The sequence below is a fragment of the Benincasa hispida genome, chromosome 7 (genome assembly GCF_009727055.1).
Source record: "Benincasa hispida cultivar B227 chromosome 7, ASM972705v1, whole genome shotgun sequence".
In the NCBI taxonomy this organism is placed as follows: domain Eukaryota; kingdom Viridiplantae; phylum Streptophyta; class Magnoliopsida; order Cucurbitales; family Cucurbitaceae; genus Benincasa; species Benincasa hispida.
This window is the reverse complement of record NC_052355.1, coordinates 42,169,015-42,191,608: the sequence shown is the minus strand read 5'-3', so window position 1 is coordinate 42,191,608 and position 22,594 is coordinate 42,169,015. Positions and strand designations below refer to the sequence as shown.

Below are 22,594 nucleotides of genomic sequence, written 5' to 3'. Positions count from 1 at the left end.
TTTATTCTTTGCTAAAGCGTTTACTATTTCCTTCTCAAACTAAAATGATTTATACCTCAAGCACATACTATTATAATCCAAACTAAAATAATCTATCTCAAACACAAACTATTATAACCTAACTATAATAACTTAGGACTATAATAACCATCTCCTTGTCCCAAACGCCCCTAATAAACTAGTTTAGCTTGATGATAGAGAGACTAAAACAAAATTGTTTGTTTTTTGTAAAGGACAAAATCGCTTTTAAATGGCGAAAATAAGGAAAATAAATACCATATATGAATTAAAATTTTTATTATTCGAGTACAATAATAGAGTAGGAGAGAATTTGAACCTTCGACTCAAAAAGAATTAATTTCTCATTAATTATTTGAAAATTTTTTCTTTCATTTAATAATCAATAGGTTTTGAATGCATACAACTTTTCTTTGAATAGAATAATGCTACTTATAATTAAATTAATCAAACAGTACAATTTATAAAATTGGAAGAAGACTAATTCCAAAGAAACATGATGTGGTTGTGACTTGTTGGGAGTATATTCTCTTCAATCCCCAAAAATGTCTAATTGTTAATTGATTCAATTGTAGCTTTCTCTTCACTCAAGTTTTGCAATTTACTTGTAGTAACAGAATTGCCCCTTGAATAATTAAAAAGTTGTTAGGTAAACAAACCAAAAAAAGTTGAATTCAAGGATGGATAATAGTTTAATTTTTCTTTTTTAAAACCAACTGTTATAGGATGGAATCCGAACATCGATATTAGAAAACAGTATCTCTTATCTATTAACTTAGAAAAATACTCATTTTTGTATATCTCATCTAAGTGTCTAACTACAAGTTGTCATGTCACAATTTTTTTAAAGAAAAAACTATTCTTTTTCCTTTGGTGATTGAGGGACATATATGTAGATAAGTTTAATTTGACCTACATCAAAGTATTATTCATTAATCTATGTTCAAATTGACCGATAATAGTTATAATTTTGAATCTAAATATGGTGAAGAAACCGTTTCTAATGAAACAAGAAATCCCTCAATTAATTGCATATGAGATAGAGTAGGAAATCTTTTTGTCTCTAATTAAATTATGGAAATATATATAAGGAAGAATACAATACCCTCCCTCAACTCTAGCTATGATATGACTCATATCCACTATCCTAAATTGTATGCATGTATATATAAAAGAAAGGACAATAATTAGGTGTAGCGCTTAGGCTGTAACTAATCCTCTACCTTCATTTTCTTTATACATCAAGAATAAAATGAAAAAAAAAAAAAAAAAAAAATCTCAAAAAAGGTTTAGAAAAAGGTACTGACACTTTAGTTTGCATCTGTGTCTTTTTTTCTTTAAAAGCGTTATAGTTTCAAATTAGAACAAAGATATGATGAGGTTTGAATTTAATAGTATTTTGATTTCTAAATTTTTCAAACCTAATATTTTATCTCCTCGAGTTTGAGGTTGGAAAAAAATTGGTCAAATTTATCACATGTTTGAAAATGGAAACATGGTCACAGTCATGTAAGTTTAGGGTTTAAAGTTTTTTTTAAAGAATTCCTCTCTTCACTGTGGATGCAACAACCTCTTTAATTGTTTTTTTCTTCGTTTTTCTTTTCATGTTCTGTCACATTGTCTATGATTGAAAAAGTAACCTATGTTTCTAAATCACAACACTAAAAATTAATTAATAGCTAAAATCGCTTATTTATAATTTAGCTTGAGAACAAATATTTATTAGGAACATTAGCATAGTTTAATTGGTTTTTTTTTCTTTAATAACATGTGGTGTTAGAGAATCGAACATTTGACCAGTTTATGTCATTTAAACTATATTCTTGTTGAGTTAAGTTAACTAGTTAGGTATATATTTGTAGTGATTTAAATTTACTCATGACGGTGATCTTACTCCCATTTTCAAACCTAAACAATATGATAGATATAGATAGAGGTAAAATACTAAAACATCCCTACAAAAGTTGAAAATAGAGAGGACATCTCTAACCTCATGATCCAGTCCTTAGGTCATTTTCCATTTGAGTTAAATGTCTCCTTAGTCCTTACTCCAAAGCTAGCTGTGGTCAATGGATAAAGTGTTGGAAATTAAATAAATAAATAATAATAAATAAATAAAATTAGGATTTAGGACTACAGCTTGTAAGTGGTTGGGAAGTCAATGTTTTGATTTTGGGTTTTGGAAAAAAAGAGCAAAGTTTCACAGTTTTTTCTTCCAATAAAAGGGGAAGCCAACAGAGGAGATTTTCCTCTTCTATTCTGCTCTTTCAATTTTTTAAAAAGGGTATTGAAATATCAATAACTTTTATGATTAAATTTCAAACCTCTAATGTCCACGTGGATAGTTACCTTTATAAATTTTGTCAGTTTTTTTAAGTAGATTTAAACCGCAAATCTCTTAATTAGGTTTTTTCTATTTTTGTTAAATGTTTTTTTAGGCCGATTAAATATTCTTATACTAAAGCATATTGTATAAAGATCGAACCTATTCTCATGAATTAGGATCATGTGAACCATTAAACAGATTTAGAAGACCTAACCAAATATTAATTTGAAATGTTTACAAATTTATTTATGAAAATAAATCACATGCTAACTAATGATTATAATGAATCATAATGGAAATTATGATAATTTAATATCGAATCTAAAGTTTGATGTTAATTTCAAAACATTGATGTAACAAAATGAATGGTTATTTTTAATTAGAGAAAAGGTTATTCATTAACCAAGTGAGTTCGAAATTTCAATTATACAAAAATTTACAAATAAAAACAAAACTCACAAATAAATAAAAATAATTAAAAAGTTTTAAAAAATGAATATAAAAAATATCTTAACCAGAACGTATCTGAACTCCTTGAATCACGTATGACTATTTTTCTTTTCCCAAAAGAAAATCAAATTTAATGATGGTAATTATGATTTGAGTAATTTTAAGAAAATAAATGAGAATATAAGCTTTTAATTTGAAATAGACAGAATGAGAGAGAAGCCGCATGAGAAAATGTGGATCCCGATCTAATTTAATTTATTATTATTACTATTATTACTATTTCTAGATTTTTACGAGCAAATGGATATCATTAATTAATTGCGAAAAACAAATACTAACTTTAAAATAATAATAACAGTAATAATTTGACTAATATTACCCAAGTATCAATTTAAATTTTAAACTAATAATGGTATCAATTTAAATTCTAAATTTTTAGTATTATTTCAATTTAAACATCAAATTAATAATTTTATTAATTTAAACAATGAACTTTCATAAGTAAATCGATTTAGATCTCCAACTTTCATAAATATAATAATTTAACCCTAAACTTTCGTAAGTATATCTAAATAAAACTTGAAGGGTTTAAGTTATACAATTGTGAAAGTTTAAGTTTGAATTGATACACTTATTAAATTTAGGGTTTAATTGACACATTATATTTGGGATTAAATTGGTAAAAATCCAAAATCCAAAATTTAAGATTTAAATTGATATAATTATTAGTTTATGATTTAAATTGATACAACATCCCAAGATCTGGATATAAATTAGGATTTAATCTAATAATTAAATTAAAGTTAACCAAAATATCAAAATCAAATTTATATATTAGAAAAGGAAATTACCCTTCTCCCAGTTTTCCTCTCCTCTGAAGTCCTTTTCTCGCTTTTCCTTGAAGAGCGTCTGCAGATTCTCTGGAATTTGCACTTCCCAAAACTCAAATAAAGAAGGAAGAAACTTTTTTTCCTAATTTTTGTATAGAAATAAAAAATCCCACAAATTGTATTTGTAGTTGCTTCTTCTTTCTATAATCTATAGGAAGAAAGAAAGTAAAAGCCAAAGCAAAACATTATATAACCGACCTTACAAGATGAAAATGGGTAGCCTTCTAAACTGCGGCTCTGCTCACTTGTGATCACGAAACTCACTCTCAACCGGTGAGTGTTTTCGAATCAAATGCCAAGCGGTATTGGCTTTTCACTGATCTTTTCCTTTTTGAGTAAATTCCATTCTGCTTTTGTTATCTTCGTTGTCGTGATTCATGGATACTGATTTGTTTTTCTAATCTTTTCCTTTCCTTTTTCCTTTTATCGTTTCTCGAGTCCGTTTCTTGGCTGGGTACATTCTGTCGTAGTCAAATGAGTGGTTGTAAGTTAATGCAGAGTCATTATGATTGGTTTTGCTCTTGTGTGATTTCGTTTTCTGGGACGTTTTTCTTTTCTTTTTGTTAATTTGCTTTCTGGGTGATTCTTATTTTGATTTCTTTGGAGGTATTTTTATCGTTGGAGTAGGGAAATTTTGTAATTTTTGTTTAATTCTTGTTATTGAAGGTGTTTGGTTGGATTTTACTTGATTGCATTTTGATTGCTCTGTTTCGTTTTAATGTGGTTCTGGAGAAGCAACTGCAGCTAAAGCTTTAACTTGACTTTTGTACATTTCTTAACTTTGTGAACTTGTTTTCAAGAGAATTATGCAATTCAATGACAACCGTGCATTTTATTTTAGAATTATGCAATTCAATGACAACCGTGCATTTTACTCTTCTTAACTTCAAGAAGATAAGTCGAATAAGTTGCCTTTCAACTTTTATGGAGGAATTTTTTATTCTAAGAAAGTATTAATGAAAAGAATTTTGTTCATCAATTATATCCTCTTGTGCCATGTATTTAGCTGCTTCATTTATTTTCTGGAAATTTTGTTAGATTGTCTGATCTTCGCCTTGATCATCTTTCCGTGGTTGGAAAATGTACTTCCATCAATAATGCTCAAGATTCCCCTGAAGAAAAAATTGAAATATTTCAAGATGATGAGAAGTATTTCCCTTTATTGAAGACGGTTTATTTATTATTATTATTTTTTGTTTTCCACTTTTCCCTGTTGCAATATTCTTTGCCCGAAGTGTCATTTTGCAGTTTAGCATATTGTTACTAAAAAAATTTGATACGCATAAACAAGCATGTAGCAGTACTCTATAATACAGTACTCTACTAATAATTTAAGGGGTGGATGTTGCAATTCTGTTTCATTCTCTCACTTTTCATAGAGATTGATTCTTTTGTGTTCTGGTACTCAATAATTCAGTCATTTTTTTGCATATGAAGTGTTTTTCATGATTGCTTTCTTGTTCTTGGTCATTCACAGATCTATTTATCTAGCTGCATTTTTGTGAGGAAAGTAGCATCCCAGTTTAATGGCTCAAGATCATTCTGGTTCTGAATCTCATCAGAAACGGGCTGGTCTTTTAAAAGATCAAGTGAGATTGGTTAAGAGAAAGGACTCTGATCGCTATGAAATTGTTTCAATCCTAGATCCTTTGTCATTTGAGAAAGGGTTCTTCATAGTTATTCGTGCCTGCCAGCTGCTAGCACAGAAGAATGATGGAATAATATTGGTTGGTTTAGCTGGTCCTTCTGGGGCTGGAAAAACAGTTTTTACAGAAAAGATAATGAATTTTATGCCGAGTATTGCCATCATATCAATGGATGATTATAATGATGCAAGTCGAATTGTTGATGGCAACTTTGATGGTAATCACCTTTAGTTTCTTCAGTATTTAGTGAACTATCCTGCAGATACCTCATTAATGATGTTCTGAGTAGCTCTTGACAAGGAAATCCAGTGTTTAATCAACACTGTTGAGAAATATGTTTATTAGTTTCGGTAGCTAAATGATTGAATTGAACATAGGTTTGTTGAATTCCGTTTAAAATGGATTATGGATAAATTCTTCTGTTGTAAAAAGGAAAGCTATTTGTGTGACTTCATGATTATGATATGACAAGGGCACCTAAAATGGAATCCTTGTGGAGTTAAAACAATTTTGAGAAAACAAATAAATCTTAGTGATTTTGGAATGAGTTTAGAGCTGGGAAATACTTCGCATGATTATTTTATGAATTATTCATATATTTGGTGAAGAGTATAAATGTTAGTGTTTATTGTAACTCCATCAAATGTTAACATGATATATGTTTTTTAATAAAAAAATTCATTATCCTTGCAAGTGGTTATATAGTGGTTTCCTAGAAAATTGCCATTTTATTTTTAGCACTAAGGTTAGATAGTGCTTGGGGAATATTAGGGTGATATCCTTACAACTAGACTCCCAATTTGAAATTACCATTTGGTTGACATTTTTTTTTTTTTTGTATCAATTTACTTGACATTGGTTACAACTTTAACTGGTTTCCATGTTGTTCTATTGCAGATCCACGTTTGACTGACTATGAAACCTTGCTCCAGAATGTCCAAGATCTAAAAGCAGGAAAGCAAGTCCAGGTCCCTATTTATGATTTCAAATCTAGTTCGAGAATTGGATACAGGTTGGTTGATCTTCTCGGTATACCAGCTTACATTTTAGTATTGAATGTAGCATACGATAGGTAATAAGTTTAAATGGAACTTATTGTGAAGAATTTGATCATTGCCTACGTAGTTATTATCTTCTTATGCATTGGTTCATGAAAGGTAGCCTGATTTTGCAAACTGACATAAAATGAGATCTCGTTGATAGATATTTGAGGCCTGAAATCTCTTTTCTTCTAATTCGTGGGCTAATTTTCAGTTTCTTTAAGATTCCCAAAAATCACAAAAGATAAAAGAAAAAACCCCAGATGCATTTTATGACATTTTGTCGCCCTTCGCTTTCACTACAGGACAGTTGACGTTCCAAGCTCAAGGATTGTGATCATCGAGGGAATTTATGCTTTAAGTGAAAGGTTGCGGCCCCTGTTGGACCTTCGAGTATCTGTTAGAGGTGGAGTGCACTTTGACCTTGTGAAACGGGTGTTACGTGACATCCAACGTGCTGGCCAAGAACCAGAAGAAATTATTCATCAAATTTCTGAAACAGTTTGTTCTCTCCTGCTGAGCATTTTATTATACTATCTCCAGAGTTATCATGTAAACTTTTTTCTCGCAGGTGTATCCAATGTACAAGGCTTTTATCGAACCAGATCTCGAAACTGCACATATAAAAATCATCAATAAGTTTAATCCCTTTACAGGATTTCAAAGTCCCACCTACATATTGAAGGTTATTCCTTTGGCCCTTATATTTTTTAGGTACTCGTAACAAGAATTACCAAAACGTCATTTTTCTTGGGAACTTTTTCTACATGACAACCCATTTACACTTTGTCTCTGTAGTCAGCGAGAAAGATAACAGTGGATCAAATTAAGGCTGTGTTATCTGAAGATCATACAGAACATAAGGAGCAAACATATGACATATATCTGTTGCCACCAGGTGAAGATCCGGAGTCTTGTCAATCATATCTAAGGATGCGCAATAAAGAAGGAAAATACAGTCTTATGTTTGAGGTTGTTCACTGAGTACTTTCTTGTGTTCTTGGCTTTTTCTTATTGTTTTTCACTTATTGTGACAAAGATGTTGGAAATTTGATGGAGCGTAAAAAACTTTCATAGGATATGTGATGCTTCCTCAACTACACATTGAAACATATAGCTTAAAGACTTTTTGGATTAGTTATTTAGTCTTCTGCTCGTTTTATGAGTAAAAAAAAAAAAGAGTCGTGTATGGAATTTTGCTATGGTTCCTGATATGATCTATGTCATAAATTTTCTGAAGTGGCTAATCTAATTAGTTGGTGTTTGCTTTCTAGGTTGTGTCAGGTATTGTTCATCTCTCCAAATTTGTTTGCTAATAGAATATCCATATTCAGGAGGCTGGCCTTAATTTTGAAATTGTACTAGTGATTCCTAATATGCCTTCCTCATGGTGTGCCACCATAAAATGTTTTAAAACCAAACCATTTGAATTAATTGGAAGATGTGACATGTTTTATTCTTTAACTAAAGAATTCTTTATTTCATCTGTTTACCTTCTACAGTTCAGACTGAACTTTTGCCTATATATGAAGCTCTTAGTATACTTCTTGGTTGGAGCCCTAAATAATGGGAAAAAAAATCTATATATGTATATGATGATCAGTAATTTGTTCTTGTAGGAGAAACTACATAGCCTTGCTCTTCTATAATTCTGCTTAGATTCCATATTGCATTTATGGTTTGGTAATTGTGGAATCTACAGATTCCATATTGCATTTATGGTTTGGTAATTGTGGAATCTACGGGATTATCATCTAAACCTGTGAATTAGCTTTGTACTGGTATGATGATTGATGTTCTGTAGACCGTTCTGTGTATGAACTAGTAGCTTAGATGTTGCTAAAACATAAAACGAAGGTTCTTATTAACCCAGAAGAGAGAAAATAAATCAGAACGTGTGTTATTTCAACTCTCATGTAATGTAATCAGTATTCTGTTTTGATGACAAATGAATTATTTTTTTTATAGAACTTTCAATTTATCCTCTCTTACAGGAATGGGTTACCGATAATCCATTTATCATTTCTCCAAGAATAACTTTTGAGGTCAGTGTGCGCCTTCTAGGTGGACTGATGGCCTTAGGATACACAATAGCCACAATTCTTAAAAGAAGCAGCCATGTATTCTCAGATCACAGAGTGTGTGTGAAAATCGATTGGCTGGAACAATTAAACCGCCAGAATGTTCAGGTACTTGAACAGTATTGTTGTTTTGTTGTGTGATTTTGTCCTTAATTCATATTTATTCCGGTTGATCATGTAGCTGTATACCTTTTTTTATTGTTCTGAGTCAATTAGTAACCTAGTATATAACGGTTGTTTGTGGCTATCAGATTCTTCCTTTTCTGGCATCCTGGGATGTCCATTTTTATTGATTCTATCGATATGATTATTGACACTTTGGATTGAATTATTTATATGTAGTTCTGCTCCTAGGATTAGGACTTCTTGTCAACTTTCTTACTGTACATATTTAGTCCTATAAACTTATAAAAAATAGATGGTAAATCTAGGTATAACTCCACAGGTGAAGGCACTAGAACCTTGGTCAAAAGGTCATACTCTTGAATCCCTAGTCCCACATATGGTCAAACTCGGAGAAAAAAAAAAAACTAATAAAATGATTTCGATGACATATATTAACAGATTTCCATTAATTGCTTGATGGCCTTACTGGATGGTGGCTTGTTATGTCAAGTATTGAACTTCTCACTTCTTGGTGAAACAGGTACAAGGAAAAGATCGTCTAGTTGTAAAATATGTTGCAGAGCAGCTGGGCTTGGATGGTTCCTACATTCCTCGTACCTATATTGAACAGATTCAACTGGAAAAACTTGTAAATGAAGTCATGGTATGAAATCTTCGTACACTGATTTATTTGTATTCAATTCTTTGTCATTTTCATATCATTCTGCAGGCCTTGCCAGATGACTTAAAGTCTAAACTCAGTCTAGACGAGGATCTAGTTTCAAGCCCCAAAGAAGCACTCTCTAGAGCCTCTGCTGATAGAGTTTCTTTGAGAAATAGGAATCTCAAAAGGTTAGACTTTTGTGGTTCAAGTGTTTTATAAACCATTTGAGGCATAAGGCTAATTGGTAAGCCTCTAGTCAAGACAGGAATTTCTAGCTTACATTTGAAAGTACCATCTTTAGCATGCTATATGTGCTGTTTTAGGCTTAAAAGCTCTTTCTTGGAGACTTACGGCTGAGTGGTGATTCAGTGTCCTAGATTATATTCTGTAGAAACATCAAGAGCTATTTTAAGCAATCATCTTGGGCTGCTGATTACTTTCGTTTTCCATTAAAATTGATTACATATTCATCAAATAAAATAAAACTGGATACAAGTTTGCCTTAACCACAAATTTGCATGAGAAAAAGATGAGCCGCATACGCTTAGGGTTGTTTTCCCCCTATCTTCTTCTTCTTCTACATCTTTCCTCAACTATATATAGATATATAATTATAGACTATGGTAGCGTTTGCAATTATTGTTCAGTCAAATGGTTCAAAATCCTGGAATCGTATCCTATTCCCATCCACAAAAATGTATACTGCTATGTCTAATTCGTCAAAACTTGTATTGAGCAGTGGGATATCTCAGTCATATACAACTCAAAGGGAGAAAAAGCTGTCAGGATATGCTTCTAACAACCAAAGATTTGTTGACAGAAACACCGAGTCTCCAGCAATGCTGGCAAACCAGGTAGATCTACATTCATGATACCCAATGTTGTTTGGCTTGTGAAAGATGGGTACTCAAAACATATTACCTGTTCAATTTTATCTTACTTTGGTTTCTTTAAACCATTCCATAGGGAGCCATTACTCAGCTTTCTGAACAAATTTCATCACTAAATGATCGGATGGATGAGTTTACAACTCGAATCGAGGAGTTGAATTCAAAGTTGAGCTTCAAGACGAATTCCCCCAGCCAACAGAACGTAAATCTCCAAGCCGAAACATGTAACGGCTCTGTGCCAACTTCTTATTTTGTCTCTGGATTGGGTAATGGTTCCTTGACTGGATCCATTATTCCCAATTCTTCATCTTTCTCCCAGTTGGCCAAGGATTCTCCTATAATGGATGAGGTAAATAACTCAGCTCACCTGTCATTCTGCAATTTCTATTCAGTAGGGATATGTTCATGACATTCCCTGGCTTGTTGATCTCCGATCAGATATCAGGAATCTCGAGGGGGCAACGGCAAGTCATGCACCAATTAGATTGCCTGAGCAATCTTCTCCGGGAACGTGACAGCGCAGGGGACAGATCCCGTCAAGTAAGAACAAAGAAGAAAACCATAATGCCTGATCCTGAACCTCTTACACTTCCTCTCTTGTTGACTCTAGCTGTGGGTGGTGTAGGAATTGTCTTGTACAAGAGCTTTTTAAGTCGTAACTGATTTCCTATCCCTCAACTAATTCACAGATTAGAAGTTTTTTTTCCTCTTTATTATTGTCCTCTGCTTTGGTTTCCACAAATTCTGTTGCAGTCATCACCCTTCGACACGGGAAAGGCAACAGATTGATTTTAATGATTGAGACTACTGGTATCGTTGAGAGATTCTGGAGGCAGAAAAAAGTTGAGCTTTCAAGGTTCTCTTTGAGTTTGAGTTCTAAGAAGGGTGTAATAAACTACTTCTTTCAGTTTGTGGAGATGCTCATTCATTTCAGTAGGTAAGGTAGACATCTTAATAACATTCATCTTTTAAGAATGGAAAGTCATTCTCTAGTTTCAATCTTTCTTTTTTACAATATGTGCACTGATAGATCAAACCTTGGTTCAGATCTCGATGTTAATAGTACTTATTCACGTCACTTGAGATAGTTGAGCTATGTTCATATTGACTTGAGTTAGTTGAACTATGTTTATGTTGACATTTTTTTTTTTTTTACTCATCATACACATTTCCCATTAGTTGGATAAATGGTTTTTGGTCAATATTCTTTGATCAGAAATCTTTGGTCTTTTTCTTGCTAATTCGAATTGGCAGCCTATTCTATGATTATGACAGTGGACTAGTATCATATATCTCAATATTGTTTTATGTTTGTCATGATTGATGTTCCTAAAATTATAGTAAACTTAATGGAATCATCAGATAATTAGTACTTCCTCATATCAATTTTATAGAATGTCTAACTATATACATATATATATATGTATAAATGATCTGATGGATAAAGTTGAATATGTGGAATTGAAAATATTATTTAGCTTTTTCTAGGCAGAAAATATTATATAGTTTTGGTAATAAAGATTAAAAAACAAAATTTTCTTTAATGTTATTATTTAAATCATAAGAATACCAAAGTATAATAAATGTGAAAGTTTTTCGCAAATTAATAAATAAATGTGATAGGCTACGTTTATCAAATCATAATAAATGTGATAGGCTACGTTTAAATAAATGAGATTTTATTGATGGATGAATCATCATTGACCTGAATCGCAATTGACTTATTGCAAATATAATTGGATTGCTTTTGATTGTGTTTATTTTAAATTATAAATCGTAATTTTTATTTACCATCCAAATTTCAAGTCGGGGTCCACTTTTTAAACATGGTCTTAGATGAATTTTTTCACAAAAAAAAAAAAAAAAAAAAAAAAAAAAAAAACCAATTTAAACACAATCCGAGTACCTTTATTCTTATCCTTTTATAAGCTTGGTTTCTATTTCTTGTTAACAAAATTAAATTTTACTTTATTTTGCAAGTATTTTGAAGTCTCCTATTGTTTTCATGTGATAATTAGAAGGTTTAGATTTCCTTTTATTTCTTGAATTTTAAAGTTTTTTTTTTTATTCTTAGATTTTCGAATTAATTCTATTTTTTTAAGAAATAAAGTTTGATTTAATTTAATTCATAAATTTTTAAAAAAACATTTTGGTATTTAGTAGGTTACTTTCATACCATAAATTCAATCTTGTCCAAAATTTCTCTCTAAATCATTTGGCTTGAAATCATATTACTCTAATACACATACTCGGATGTACGTTATTAATTTGTTGAAGTTAAAATAAATGTAATAACTTCAATATTTATTCATTATTTTAAAAAAAAAAATGCACCATCTTAACTCTGTTGAGGCCGAATTATAACAAACTTAACTAAAATAAAAATTTTAAGAACATATATACTAAAATAGAATAAACATAAGTTAGCATAACATTTTAGTCTCTGTTCTTTAGAAATTGTTTAAATTTAATTCATCTACATTTAAATATCCAATTTTATTACATGTACTATTTTTAATCAATTTTAAATTTTAGTTATTCAATATTAATTTTTATCGAAATTGATTAAATAATAACAATAATTTTCATGTAATAAAATATCAATGTGAATATCTCTTCAAAATTCATACTGAAAAAACTAAAAGTTTAAAAACAAAACAAAGGTTTTAGAAAAACCACAACTAACGACTAAATTTTAAGATTTTTTAAATGTATAAAAACTAAAATTGGATATTTGTAAATACAAAAACTAAAATTGAGTTGAACCTAAAAATGTTATTTTAATCTAAATGCTCGACAAGATTTTCGAAAAAATTTAGTGGCTGGAATTTGAACTTTATATTCGTATTAATTTCAATATAGTGAGTACAATTTCTAGTACATAATCTTTTAATGCTTTCTTATAGGTCTTATATGGGCTTAGATCCCGTTGCTATTGGGCTCAAATATTGGACTTAAGTACAATATTTAATTGGGGAATTGGAGTGTATAGCAAAATTTAATATTTCATTCTGAAAAATGGTAAAATCGTCTAAGAATAAGATTTATGGCAAGTCACATGACATGCACATGACCACAAATTTCTAAATGCCTGATATGTCCTTGTCTAGTTCGTAATTATTGTTATTGATGAAACTACAAATACCAGGTAATTGTAGAATAAAACACAAGATCTAGTTATTGATGTTCCTCAATAGCTGTCTAATAAAACACAAGGTCTATGTTACTGATTTTGCTCATGTAATTAACATAATCTCCATATTTTATTATTAGTTTAGATTCTATTTAACCACTTTTCGAATTGATTTCACTTAAATTGAATATCTAGATTTTTCTAACATATATTTTAAATATTCATATCTTATCAAAATTTATTTTATCTAATCAAATTTCAAATTTATTCAAATATTTGAATGGTTTTTCATTATTTTTTACCTAATTCAAATGTTTAAATTGTTTTTTCATAATTTTGTACATATATTCTTAATAAATTAGATGTATTTTTTTAATATCCTTGGAGGATTAAATTGTTTTATATACTATTTTTTCTATTATTTTAACAATTTTCATAATTTTATACCCATATTCTTAATAAATTAGGTATATTTCTCCTATCCTGACATTTTTTATGGAGTGATATTTCTTTTTTTCAAATCGTTAAAATATTCTTCAATTTTTTTTTTTTTATCAATGTTATCACTTATCATATTATTGTGGTTATGTTTATAAAAGATTTCACCAATTAACTAACATATAGTTATATATACTAATATGAAACTATGAGATTTAATTTTTTTATATTTACACATACAAAGGTAATTGTATATAAACTTATGAGATTTTAACCATAATTTTTTTGATTCGTTATTATAACAAAATTTTGTATATTCCTGATTTTTCTCCACGATTATCTATCTCAATCTATTTTTTGTCATCAAATTTGATTTTATCTTATTCATTGTCGATTTATTTATACATTTTATTCTCAAATTTGGTTTTAATTTATTCTTTTTTAATTTATTTATACATTTTTTTATCAAATTCAATTTTTTTTTTGTTATCTTCTTTTTTCAAATAGATTCAGTTTTATCTAATTTTTTTTCAATTTTTTAAAATATATTTAGAGATTTGTATTCTTATCACGATTTAACTCTTTTTTTTATTTCATATATTTTTTATATTATTATTATTTATATAATTTATTTTTTTAAATGTAATATAATAATATAATAATATAATAATATATCATTGGTATATAAACTGTAATATTCCGAAATCTTGTGAATTTAAATTAATTATCTCAAATTATTAGATTTTGTTTCTATTTAATTTTGTATTTTAGTGTCAAAACTAAAAATAATTGATAAGATAATCCATTTAAATTTATTTGATACGAGATTTGAAAATTTTGCATTTAAATTGATAAAAGATTTAGAATTTGTAAATTGTAAATTTAAGAGAGAAAAGTATAAGATTCGACCTTACTTGAAATTATATATATATAGATTTCATTTTTTAACAACACAATAAATTTTAGTCGTGTTTGAAAGGTCTAGATTTTGTTTTAAGATTCAATTTAATATAATTCAAATCAATAAAAAAAAATGAATAAAAGGGAAAAAATATATAACTCTACTGCCACAACTTTGTGTTTTTTTTTTTTTCTCATTTCACTTTTTTTTGTTCAATTTGTAATCAATACAATTCCAATTTTTTATTTTTTTCTTCCTTTGTTTCTTATTCTCTTTTTTTCTTCAATTGTTTCTTATTCTCTGTTATAGTGTGTATTGTGATCCCCGACGAAAAGGAAAACTGAAGAAAGAGGTGTTGTGGTTGCATGAAGAAATTTTCTAATTTTTTTATTTTTATTTTTTTTTATTTGAGGTTTTGGTTTTAATTATTTTTTATTTTCTATGAATACTCATAGAATTGTAGTAATCATATCATGTAGGTATTGATTGGACTTTTGGTAGACTACATTGGTTATCATGGTACAGTGTATTTGAAGTTTTTATGCTTCAACTTATGAACATTAGCTAAGTATTTGTAAGTGAGGGTAATTCTGACAATTTATCATTATTATTTTTATTATTTAATTCGATTTTACCATTTTCACAATTTTAAAATTTTTTTGCTATTTTTCTAAATAAAACCTCTAAATTTGGTCAACCTTCACCATGCGCTTGAATTGAATTGCGACTTTAATTACTTCGATCCATTTTAGAATTTCTACCATAGGCCGATGCTTTTATTGTGATGACTTAGTAAAATTTAATTGGTAGAAAATTTCCGTTCAACCCCAGGTTTGAAAACGGTAACAAAAAAAGTTTACTAATTTCATTTTCAATTAAAAGAAAATAAAAAGCTGAATTTCGTCAAGAAAAAAAAAAAATTGAATTTCGAGTTGCAACCTACACCGAACGGGGTCCCTTTCACTCAACAGAAACCCCTGCCACTGCCCATTCCCTAACAAAACTTTTTCGTATGTTTTCCATTTTCTTCTTCAATTCTCTGTTTACACCCTCGTTTCTCCGATCCTTCTCCCACTCAGAGCTGCAGACCACCGCACCGCCGCTTTTCCGGCTCCTCTATCATCGGGTTTGTTCTCTTCTGATCTCCCTGATGGGTTTTATCAATTCTACTCCAAACTGCATTCTTTCGTCTGATTTCGGAACTAGTCTGTTTGTTCCTTTCAACTTTTTACCCTCTCGTTTTGAACCCCCTTATCGAGTTGTTTCTTGATTTTATGAAATGGGTCTGTAATTTGTGTATCGCTTGTTGAAAGATCTTTGGTTTTGTTTCATGTGATTTTAGTTTCTTGTTTTTCCCAAATGCCCGGGTATAATACCAGGTTTTTATCGTGTTTTCTTTTTGCCATAATTGCAGATAGAGAACGAAATTTACAAATGGGTGACGTTTTGGGTGTGGATCATTTGAGCGATCTGCCTCAGAGTATTATAGAATGCATTCTCACTAGGTTACCAATTAGAGATGCCATTAGAACAAGTATTTTATCTAGGAGATGGAGATACAAGTGGACTACCCTTACTCAACTTGTATTTGATGATGATTGTGTTGCCATGTCCAATGATGGAATTTATGAAGACCTTATATATTTTATCACTCATGTTCTTTTTCTTCATGAAGGTCCAATTCACAAGTTTCATCTTTCTGCTACTTACTTGCAGAATACCCCAGATTTAGATCAGTGGATGCTTTTCCTTTCAAGGAAAGGCATCAGGGAATTGATTATTGAATTGGGAGATGGGGAGTGGTTTAGGGTGCATTCTTGTCTTTTTAACTGTAGCAAGTTGACCCTATTGGAGTTGTATCGTTGTGAATTGGATCCACCTCCTACCTTTAAGGGTTTTTTATGTTTGAAAAGCCTAAAACTTCATCAAGTTTTGATTGCACCTGAAGACATTGAAAGTCTTATTTCTAATTGTCCACTTCTTGAGAGTCTGGCGCTTTCCTACTTCGATAGTCTAGTGCTTAATATCTGTGCTCCAAATCTCAAGTACCTCTATCTTGAAGGTGAGTTTAGAGATATATGTCTTCAAAACACGCCACTCTTGGTTGCAATTTCAGTTGCCTTATATATGAATGATGAAACGGAGCCCTTTGGCGATATTTCTGATTGCAATTATGAGAAGTTTCTTGGTGGGGTGCCTTATCTTGAGAAACTTACAGGGCATGTTTATTTCACGAAGGTAAGATAGTTTGCTCTAATATATTTACTCATTTTATGATTAGTGCTTCTGTTGTAGAGCTTTATTTTTATTGGTTTAAGTAATTAAATGTGATTCTCATATTCCACCCCCCTCCCCCTTAAAAGTATCTGAGTATAGGTAATAGTGCAAGAAGTCTACCGGTTTCATACATCTACTTAAGGAGTATTGAACTGCACCAAGTCAGTTTTGAAGATATGAATGAGATACTTGTTGTGCTTCGTTTGATTACCAGCTCCCCGAATTTGGAGGAGCTTCAAATTTCGGTAATTGGTTTTCTTTGTTCCTCCCATTTTTCTGTGTGGCTCTGTTCTTGAACCAGTGTGAATGTACAAGTCATATTTTGATTAACATGAGAATGGTAACATCGTTTTCTACTTATTGCTTTCAAACAGGGCTCCTCAAACCCTGTGGCTGCTTCAGAAGCACCTGACTTGGACTTTTGGGTGAATGAATGTCCCTTGAACTGCACATTTGGTAAACTTAGAGTTGTGAAAGCGACAGATATGTCTGGTGTACCACATGAGATGGAATTTATTAAATATTTGCTTAGGAATTGTCCAGTGCTTGAGACAATGAGTATCAGACCTTGTGTTTATGTTACAGATCGACGATTGAATATGTTGATTGAATTGTTAAAATTTAGGAGGGCTTCACCTGAAGCAGAAATTTTGTTCATCCAAGAATAGTTAATGTAGTCATAAAGTTCCTTTTTCATTTTATACCTGTGTTTATAATGTTCTTCGGTAAATAGGTAGCTTTATAGCCGCTTTAATTGATATCATTTGTTGTGAAATCAAGAACGAATGGTATGGCCAACTTCTGTTATAAGATATGTGAAATTTCTTCTCTTGTCATTCTGTCATATCAGCTGCAAGAGTTCTTTAAGAAACATCATTATCAACTTTATATTGAAGCGTGTTTAATGGCAGTCCCTTAGTTTCTCACGAGGTTGAGTTGAGTATCCCATTTGAATATTTTTAGAAACTACCTTATAACATTGTATTTTATGGGTGACAGCAGAAAAAATTCACAAATATTGAATCAGTAGAGAAACCCACGAATGGATTTTCAGTTTTTTTTTCTTATAAACGTCTGCAGGATGATCCTTGAACTAGCCGGAATATTTATGGAGCAAACTGTTTTAAATAATTACTTCTGTTTGTTTGATGATTCTTACTACCGAATCAAAGTCAGGTGTCTGAATAATTTATGTTAACTATGGTCTTCCTTAGAGATTGAATCACCAGAAAATGCAAGAGCAAAATTCAATCCAGTATTACTATTATGAGCACGAGAACTCGGACTGTACAATTATGAGTTATCTCCACTAACACAGGAGCCTCAGCATGAGGCTGACATATGACAGACTCACTTTGATTATGTCTCATTCTGTAGGAAAATACAAGCTGGGATTCTTTGTATGGAAGAAAAAAAGGAAAAACTGTATAATCATCATCTTGGTCCAGAAAGCTCCATGGCTTGTGCAAGCAGGGAAGAATCGTCTGTAAGATCAGAATATCTCTCCGACGAGGAGAACTCATTTATTCTGTACCTGTTTGCATCTGCCCTCTGCGAAGCTTCCCATTTCTCCGCAAGTCCATCCCCTTCAAGCATTCTGACCACTTCAGACATCTTAGGTCTGGTGGTTGGAAGATACTGTGTGCATAAGAGAGCTACTTGAACCATTTCTTCAAGCTCAATCCGGTCGTAATTGCTCCGTAGATCCTTGTCAACTAGTATTTCAAGCTTCTTTTCTTGATGAATTTTCTTGACCTGCAATAACGGGAAAAAACATTACAGTTTATATGAACTGAGTCGAATGATGAGACCAATATTAGAGTTGATATTTGACATCTCTTTCATGTATATAATGCAGTAAGTTATTTCAGGTACTATTTCTGGCTCACCCAATCAAGCATGGCTCCTTTCTGATTAGCAGCTTTTCCAAACTCAAGAGCTCTCTGTCCAGTGATCAACTCAAGAAGAAGAATTCCATATCCAAAGACGTCAGTTTTCTCAGAAGATTGGCCAGTGGAGAGATACTCAGGAGCTATATGGCCAACAGTTCCTCGTACAGCAGTTGTAACATGTGAATCTCTGTGATCCAACAACTTTGCCAGTCCAAAATCTCCCACTACAGCCTCGCAATAATCATCAAGCAATATATTTGCAGCCTTGACATCTCTGTGTATGATCTTAGGATCACACTGCTCATGCAAATACAGTAACCCTCTTGCTGCACCCAATGCAATTCTTTTCCTGGTGCTCCAATCCAGAGCTGGCTTCGCTGTTAAATGGAGAAAAATCAGTAGCCATTGTTAAAACCTCAAAACAATTACGTCTTTAATGTTTTATCTGTTCCATTTTGTACCTTTGAGACGAGATGCAACACTGCCATTAGACATATAGGGGTAAACCAACAGTCTTTCTGTGGTTGTCATACAGAACCCGTAGAGACGGAGGAGGTTCCGATGCACGGCTAAGCTGATCATCTCGACTTCAGTCTGGAATTGGATTTCTCCTCTCATTGCATTTCCATCTTTTAACCTCTTCACGGCTATAACTGTACCATCTTGAAGGTAGCCTTTGTATACATTCCCAAATCCACCTTTTCCCACCAAGTTTTTGCTGCTGAAGTTGTGTGTAGCAGCTTGAAGCTCTCTGAACTGGAAAATCCTTAGGTTCCCAAGGCAAACTTCTTCAAATCTTTGGTCTGAAACTTTAATGAACATTCATTAATATTAAAATATCATTGATTATTGGGCTAATTAAATTCAGTTGCATACCATTAACATCAAAGAAAATCTGCTGGTTGTGTCGTTGCCTCCACCAAATAAAGAAGCCAAAGCCAATAGTTAACAGAAAAACACATCCAAGGCTTGAGCCAAAAGCTAAGGCTAATTTGTGGCTCTTGGATCTCCTAGAAGGTTGTGGATCTAGATCATAAACAGGAAAAAGAAAAGATGAATTAGATTAAATGGTAATTTAAGAAAGTGGCTATATTTGATACCAAACAGCTTAAAGAAGAAAATAAAAGCCATCATGAAATTAAAGTTCAGTCAAAAAGTTGGTGCTTGGACATTGTGAATCTTAACATAACTTATCTACAGGAAAGAAAAAAGCCATGATTTTCAAGTTTGAAACAGGAAGAGAGCGGGAAATTTGATTACTTTGAGATGTATTGACTGCAAATGAGAGAGGTGGAGCAGTTCCATTGCAACTATGCTCTGACCCAGGTGAGCAAATGAGGGAATTCCCAGCAAGGCTATGTAAATTCAAACATAAAATCAATAATCTAAGAACAAAAAAGCTTTAATAAACCAGCAAATTTTTTAGTTGAACAGTAACTTCTTACTTATAGGTTTTAGCTAGCAATCTGGGCAATGGGCCACTCAGATTATTAAAAGACAGATCCCTGTAACAAGATATACTATAATCATCAATCAATTAACCCCATGAAAGATATGGTCCATTTTCAAAATCTTTTTCAAAAGCAAAAGCTTGAAGAAATAAGTACTTACAACAATGCCAGCTGAGTCATGTTGGCCAAAGATGAAGGAATAACCCCAGAAAGACTGTTGTTATTTAGCCTCCTAATCACAAACAACAAAGTTAGTCAGTTTGCATCCGTTGAAGTATTGATATAATTAAACTTATCCTGACCTATTAACTTAGATTTTTTATTTCATTAGTGATTTAATATAGTATCAGAGCAATAGGCCACGGATGTCAATCTCTTTGTAATGTGTTGAAGTTTTGATATAATTAAATTTATCTCAACCAATCGACCTAAACTTACAGGTATTGAAGACTCTTGAGATGGGAAAGAGAAGTGGGAATTTGTCCATGGAAGTCATTGCTTGAAAGATCAAGAGTGTCAAGGCTAGGCATATTCCCAAGCTCCATTGGAATTGCTCCTGATATATTGTTGTCCTGTAGAAGCCTAAAAACAATAACAAAAAAAAAAAAGAAAAGAAAAGAAAAAGGAAAAATTGTCTTTTTAAAGATATAATAAAGAAGAGAGGTTTTTTCATGGAGTTGATGAAGAAGATGACTACTCACACAGACTGAAGATTTGTCAAATTTCCGATGCTCGGCGACAGGCTACCGGACAAGTTCTGACTTGGAGCTCCTCTGCAGTGAATTATTATGGATTTATTCATAAGAACAAAACAATAAGTAATTTAATTTTGTTTCTTTTTTGAATCTTTGTTCTTACAAGCTAATGACAAATTTCTCTGAAGAACAAGTAATCATGCTCCAACTACATGGATCCACAGCGTTTTCATCCCAATTAAGAACAGAATGTGGGTCATTCAAAGCAGCTTTAATAGCCATCAAAGCTTGAACTGAAAAATGGTTTTAAAAAAATGATCTTTAAATGAACAAGAATAAGAGACAAGAACACAATTAAAGATTTCCATTAACAATACCTTCATAATTGACACCTTTTGCAGTAAGCAAACCATTTACAGAAGAATTCCATAACAAGAAGAAGAAGAAGAAGAAAATGGGAACTTTTATTCTAATTCCCATTAGAACCATATTCTTGAAATGATATTGAAGATGAGAGTTTGGTTTTGGTTTTATGAAAGAAGCAAGTTGAGAGCAGGTTTAGGAGATGATCTGAAGTGCTCTAACACAACCAACTTTCAACTGATCATTTGTTGTTGGTATGTTTTTTTTTTATATGACTTTTGGTAAAATTGGAAAAGAAATGGGTTTTGGTAGTAAAAAGAGAAGCCAACATGCCAGCCAGTGGCCTCAGAAAAGTGGAGAAAAGAATATGGAAAAGTTAAGGGCAAGGTTAACCAATTTGAACATACTTTTAAAGGAAAAAAAAATTCCCCTTCAATCATGCATGAGTCTAGAGAGGGTTGTGTGTGGGAATTCCCCCAAATTTAAACTATTCTTCTTCCCAAACTTTCATCCTTATTTCATTTTCATCCTTTTAAATTTTAGGGCACATTTCCATTTATACCATGTTGTATCAATTTAAACCCTAAATCAATACTTGTATCCATTTAAACTCTGAATTTTTATAACTTTATCAATTTTAAACCCCAAACTATTAAGTGTAACAATTTAAACCCTAAATTTTCATAGGTGTATCAATTTAAACTCTTCATTGTGTTTTATTTGGATATGCTTATGAAAATTCAAAGTTTAAATTAATATACTCTTGAAAGTTTAAGGTTTAAATTGATATACTTATGAAAACTCAAGGTTTTAGTTGATACAATAATTATTAGTTCGAGGTTTAAATTGATACAATTATTAATTCAACCTTTAAATCGATACAACCTCAAAAGTTTAGAGGTATAAATTAATATTTACCCTAAATTCTAAAATTACTATGCTTGGTTTGACATTATTTTATCCTTTAATATTTACTTATCAGACATTCTTCTTAACTAACTAACCTATATGGTTCTCATATATGGCTATATGAACTTGTTGACACTAGCTTAGCCTCATTGATTAAAAGAGCCCTTTTTCCCCCAAGTTTTGGCTTGGATTTTGGATATATATAAAATAAAGATATGAAAATAATATTTATAAGTTTAATTTTTAAAAACAAAAACTTTAAACTAAGAAGGCTTAAAACACTTTTTTGTTACATAAAAACGGTTATTTAAGCATTTCAAAAAATCTAAATTATTATCAAATTGGCCATAAGTTATTCAATTATTAAAAAGTAAAATAAAGATTAAGAAGAAGTTTTTCCAAAAAAAAGTTTAATACTAAAATTG

General features: G+C 31.2%; 3 protein-coding genes and 1 long non-coding RNA gene across 8 annotated transcripts; 2 read left to right on the top strand and 2 right to left on the bottom strand.

Moving 5' to 3' along the window:
- Nucleotides 1-232: 232 nt before the first annotated feature.
- Nucleotides 233-3,768, bottom strand: LOC120081553. The gene is made up of 3 exons (XR_005482880.1): nt 3,646-3,768; nt 2,009-2,078; nt 233-643 (listed from the first exon to the last, which is right to left on the bottom strand). It is a non-coding gene; the product is annotated as an uncharacterized LOC120081553 (long non-coding RNA).
- Nucleotides 3,676-11,212, top strand: LOC120081552 (inorganic pyrophosphatase TTM2). 3 transcript variants are annotated; one of them, XM_039036537.1, is made up of 12 exons: nt 3,676-3,957; nt 5,162-5,547; nt 6,228-6,342; nt 6,676-6,871; nt 6,942-7,055; nt 7,169-7,342; nt 8,365-8,559; nt 9,098-9,220; nt 9,287-9,408; nt 9,960-10,074; nt 10,187-10,459; nt 10,549-11,212. In XM_039036537.1, the coding sequence occupies exons 2-12, from the start codon at nt 5,211-5,213 to the stop codon at nt 10,771-10,773; spliced, it is 1,989 nt and encodes a 662-aa protein (XP_038892465.1). In that variant the 5' UTR covers nt 3,676-3,957; nt 5,162-5,210; the 3' UTR covers nt 10,774-11,212. The 3 variants fall into 3 exon arrangements, with proteins under 3 accessions (XP_038892465.1, XP_038892467.1, XP_038892466.1); XM_039036539.1 differs by having other exon boundaries at nt 3,676-3,986; XM_039036538.1 differs by lacking the exon at nt 3,676-3,957 and adding an exon at nt 4,365-4,833.
- Nucleotides 11,213-15,516: 4,304 nt separating this feature from the next.
- Nucleotides 15,517-17,747, top strand: LOC120081698 (F-box/FBD/LRR-repeat protein At1g13570). Its single transcript, XM_039036789.1, has 4 exons — nt 15,517-15,708; nt 15,997-16,820; nt 16,946-17,104; nt 17,234-17,747. The coding sequence occupies exons 2-4, from the start codon at nt 16,017-16,019 to the stop codon at nt 17,525-17,527; spliced, it is 1,257 nt and encodes a 418-aa protein (XP_038892717.1). The 5' UTR covers nt 15,517-15,708; nt 15,997-16,016; the 3' UTR covers nt 17,528-17,747.
- A 345-nt stretch (nt 17,748-18,092) lies between these two features.
- Nucleotides 18,093-21,635, bottom strand: LOC120081697 (protein NSP-INTERACTING KINASE 2-like). Of its 3 annotated transcripts, none has more exons than XM_039036786.1 (11): nt 21,275-21,635; nt 21,061-21,190; nt 20,904-20,975; nt 20,641-20,784; nt 20,363-20,434; nt 20,197-20,256; nt 20,012-20,106; nt 19,628-19,777; nt 19,213-19,560; nt 18,749-19,128; nt 18,093-18,614 (listed from the first exon to the last, which is right to left on the bottom strand). In XM_039036786.1, the coding sequence occupies exons 1-11, from the start codon at nt 21,384-21,386 to the stop codon at nt 18,294-18,296; spliced, it is 1,884 nt and encodes a 627-aa protein (XP_038892714.1). In that variant the 5' UTR covers nt 21,387-21,635; the 3' UTR covers nt 18,093-18,293. The 3 variants fall into 3 exon arrangements, with proteins under 3 accessions (XP_038892714.1, XP_038892715.1, XP_038892716.1); XM_039036787.1 differs by having other exon boundaries at nt 19,213-19,554; nt 21,275-21,632; XM_039036788.1 differs by lacking the exon at nt 21,061-21,190 and having other exon boundaries at nt 21,275-21,631.
- Nucleotides 21,636-22,594: the final 959 nt, after the last annotated feature.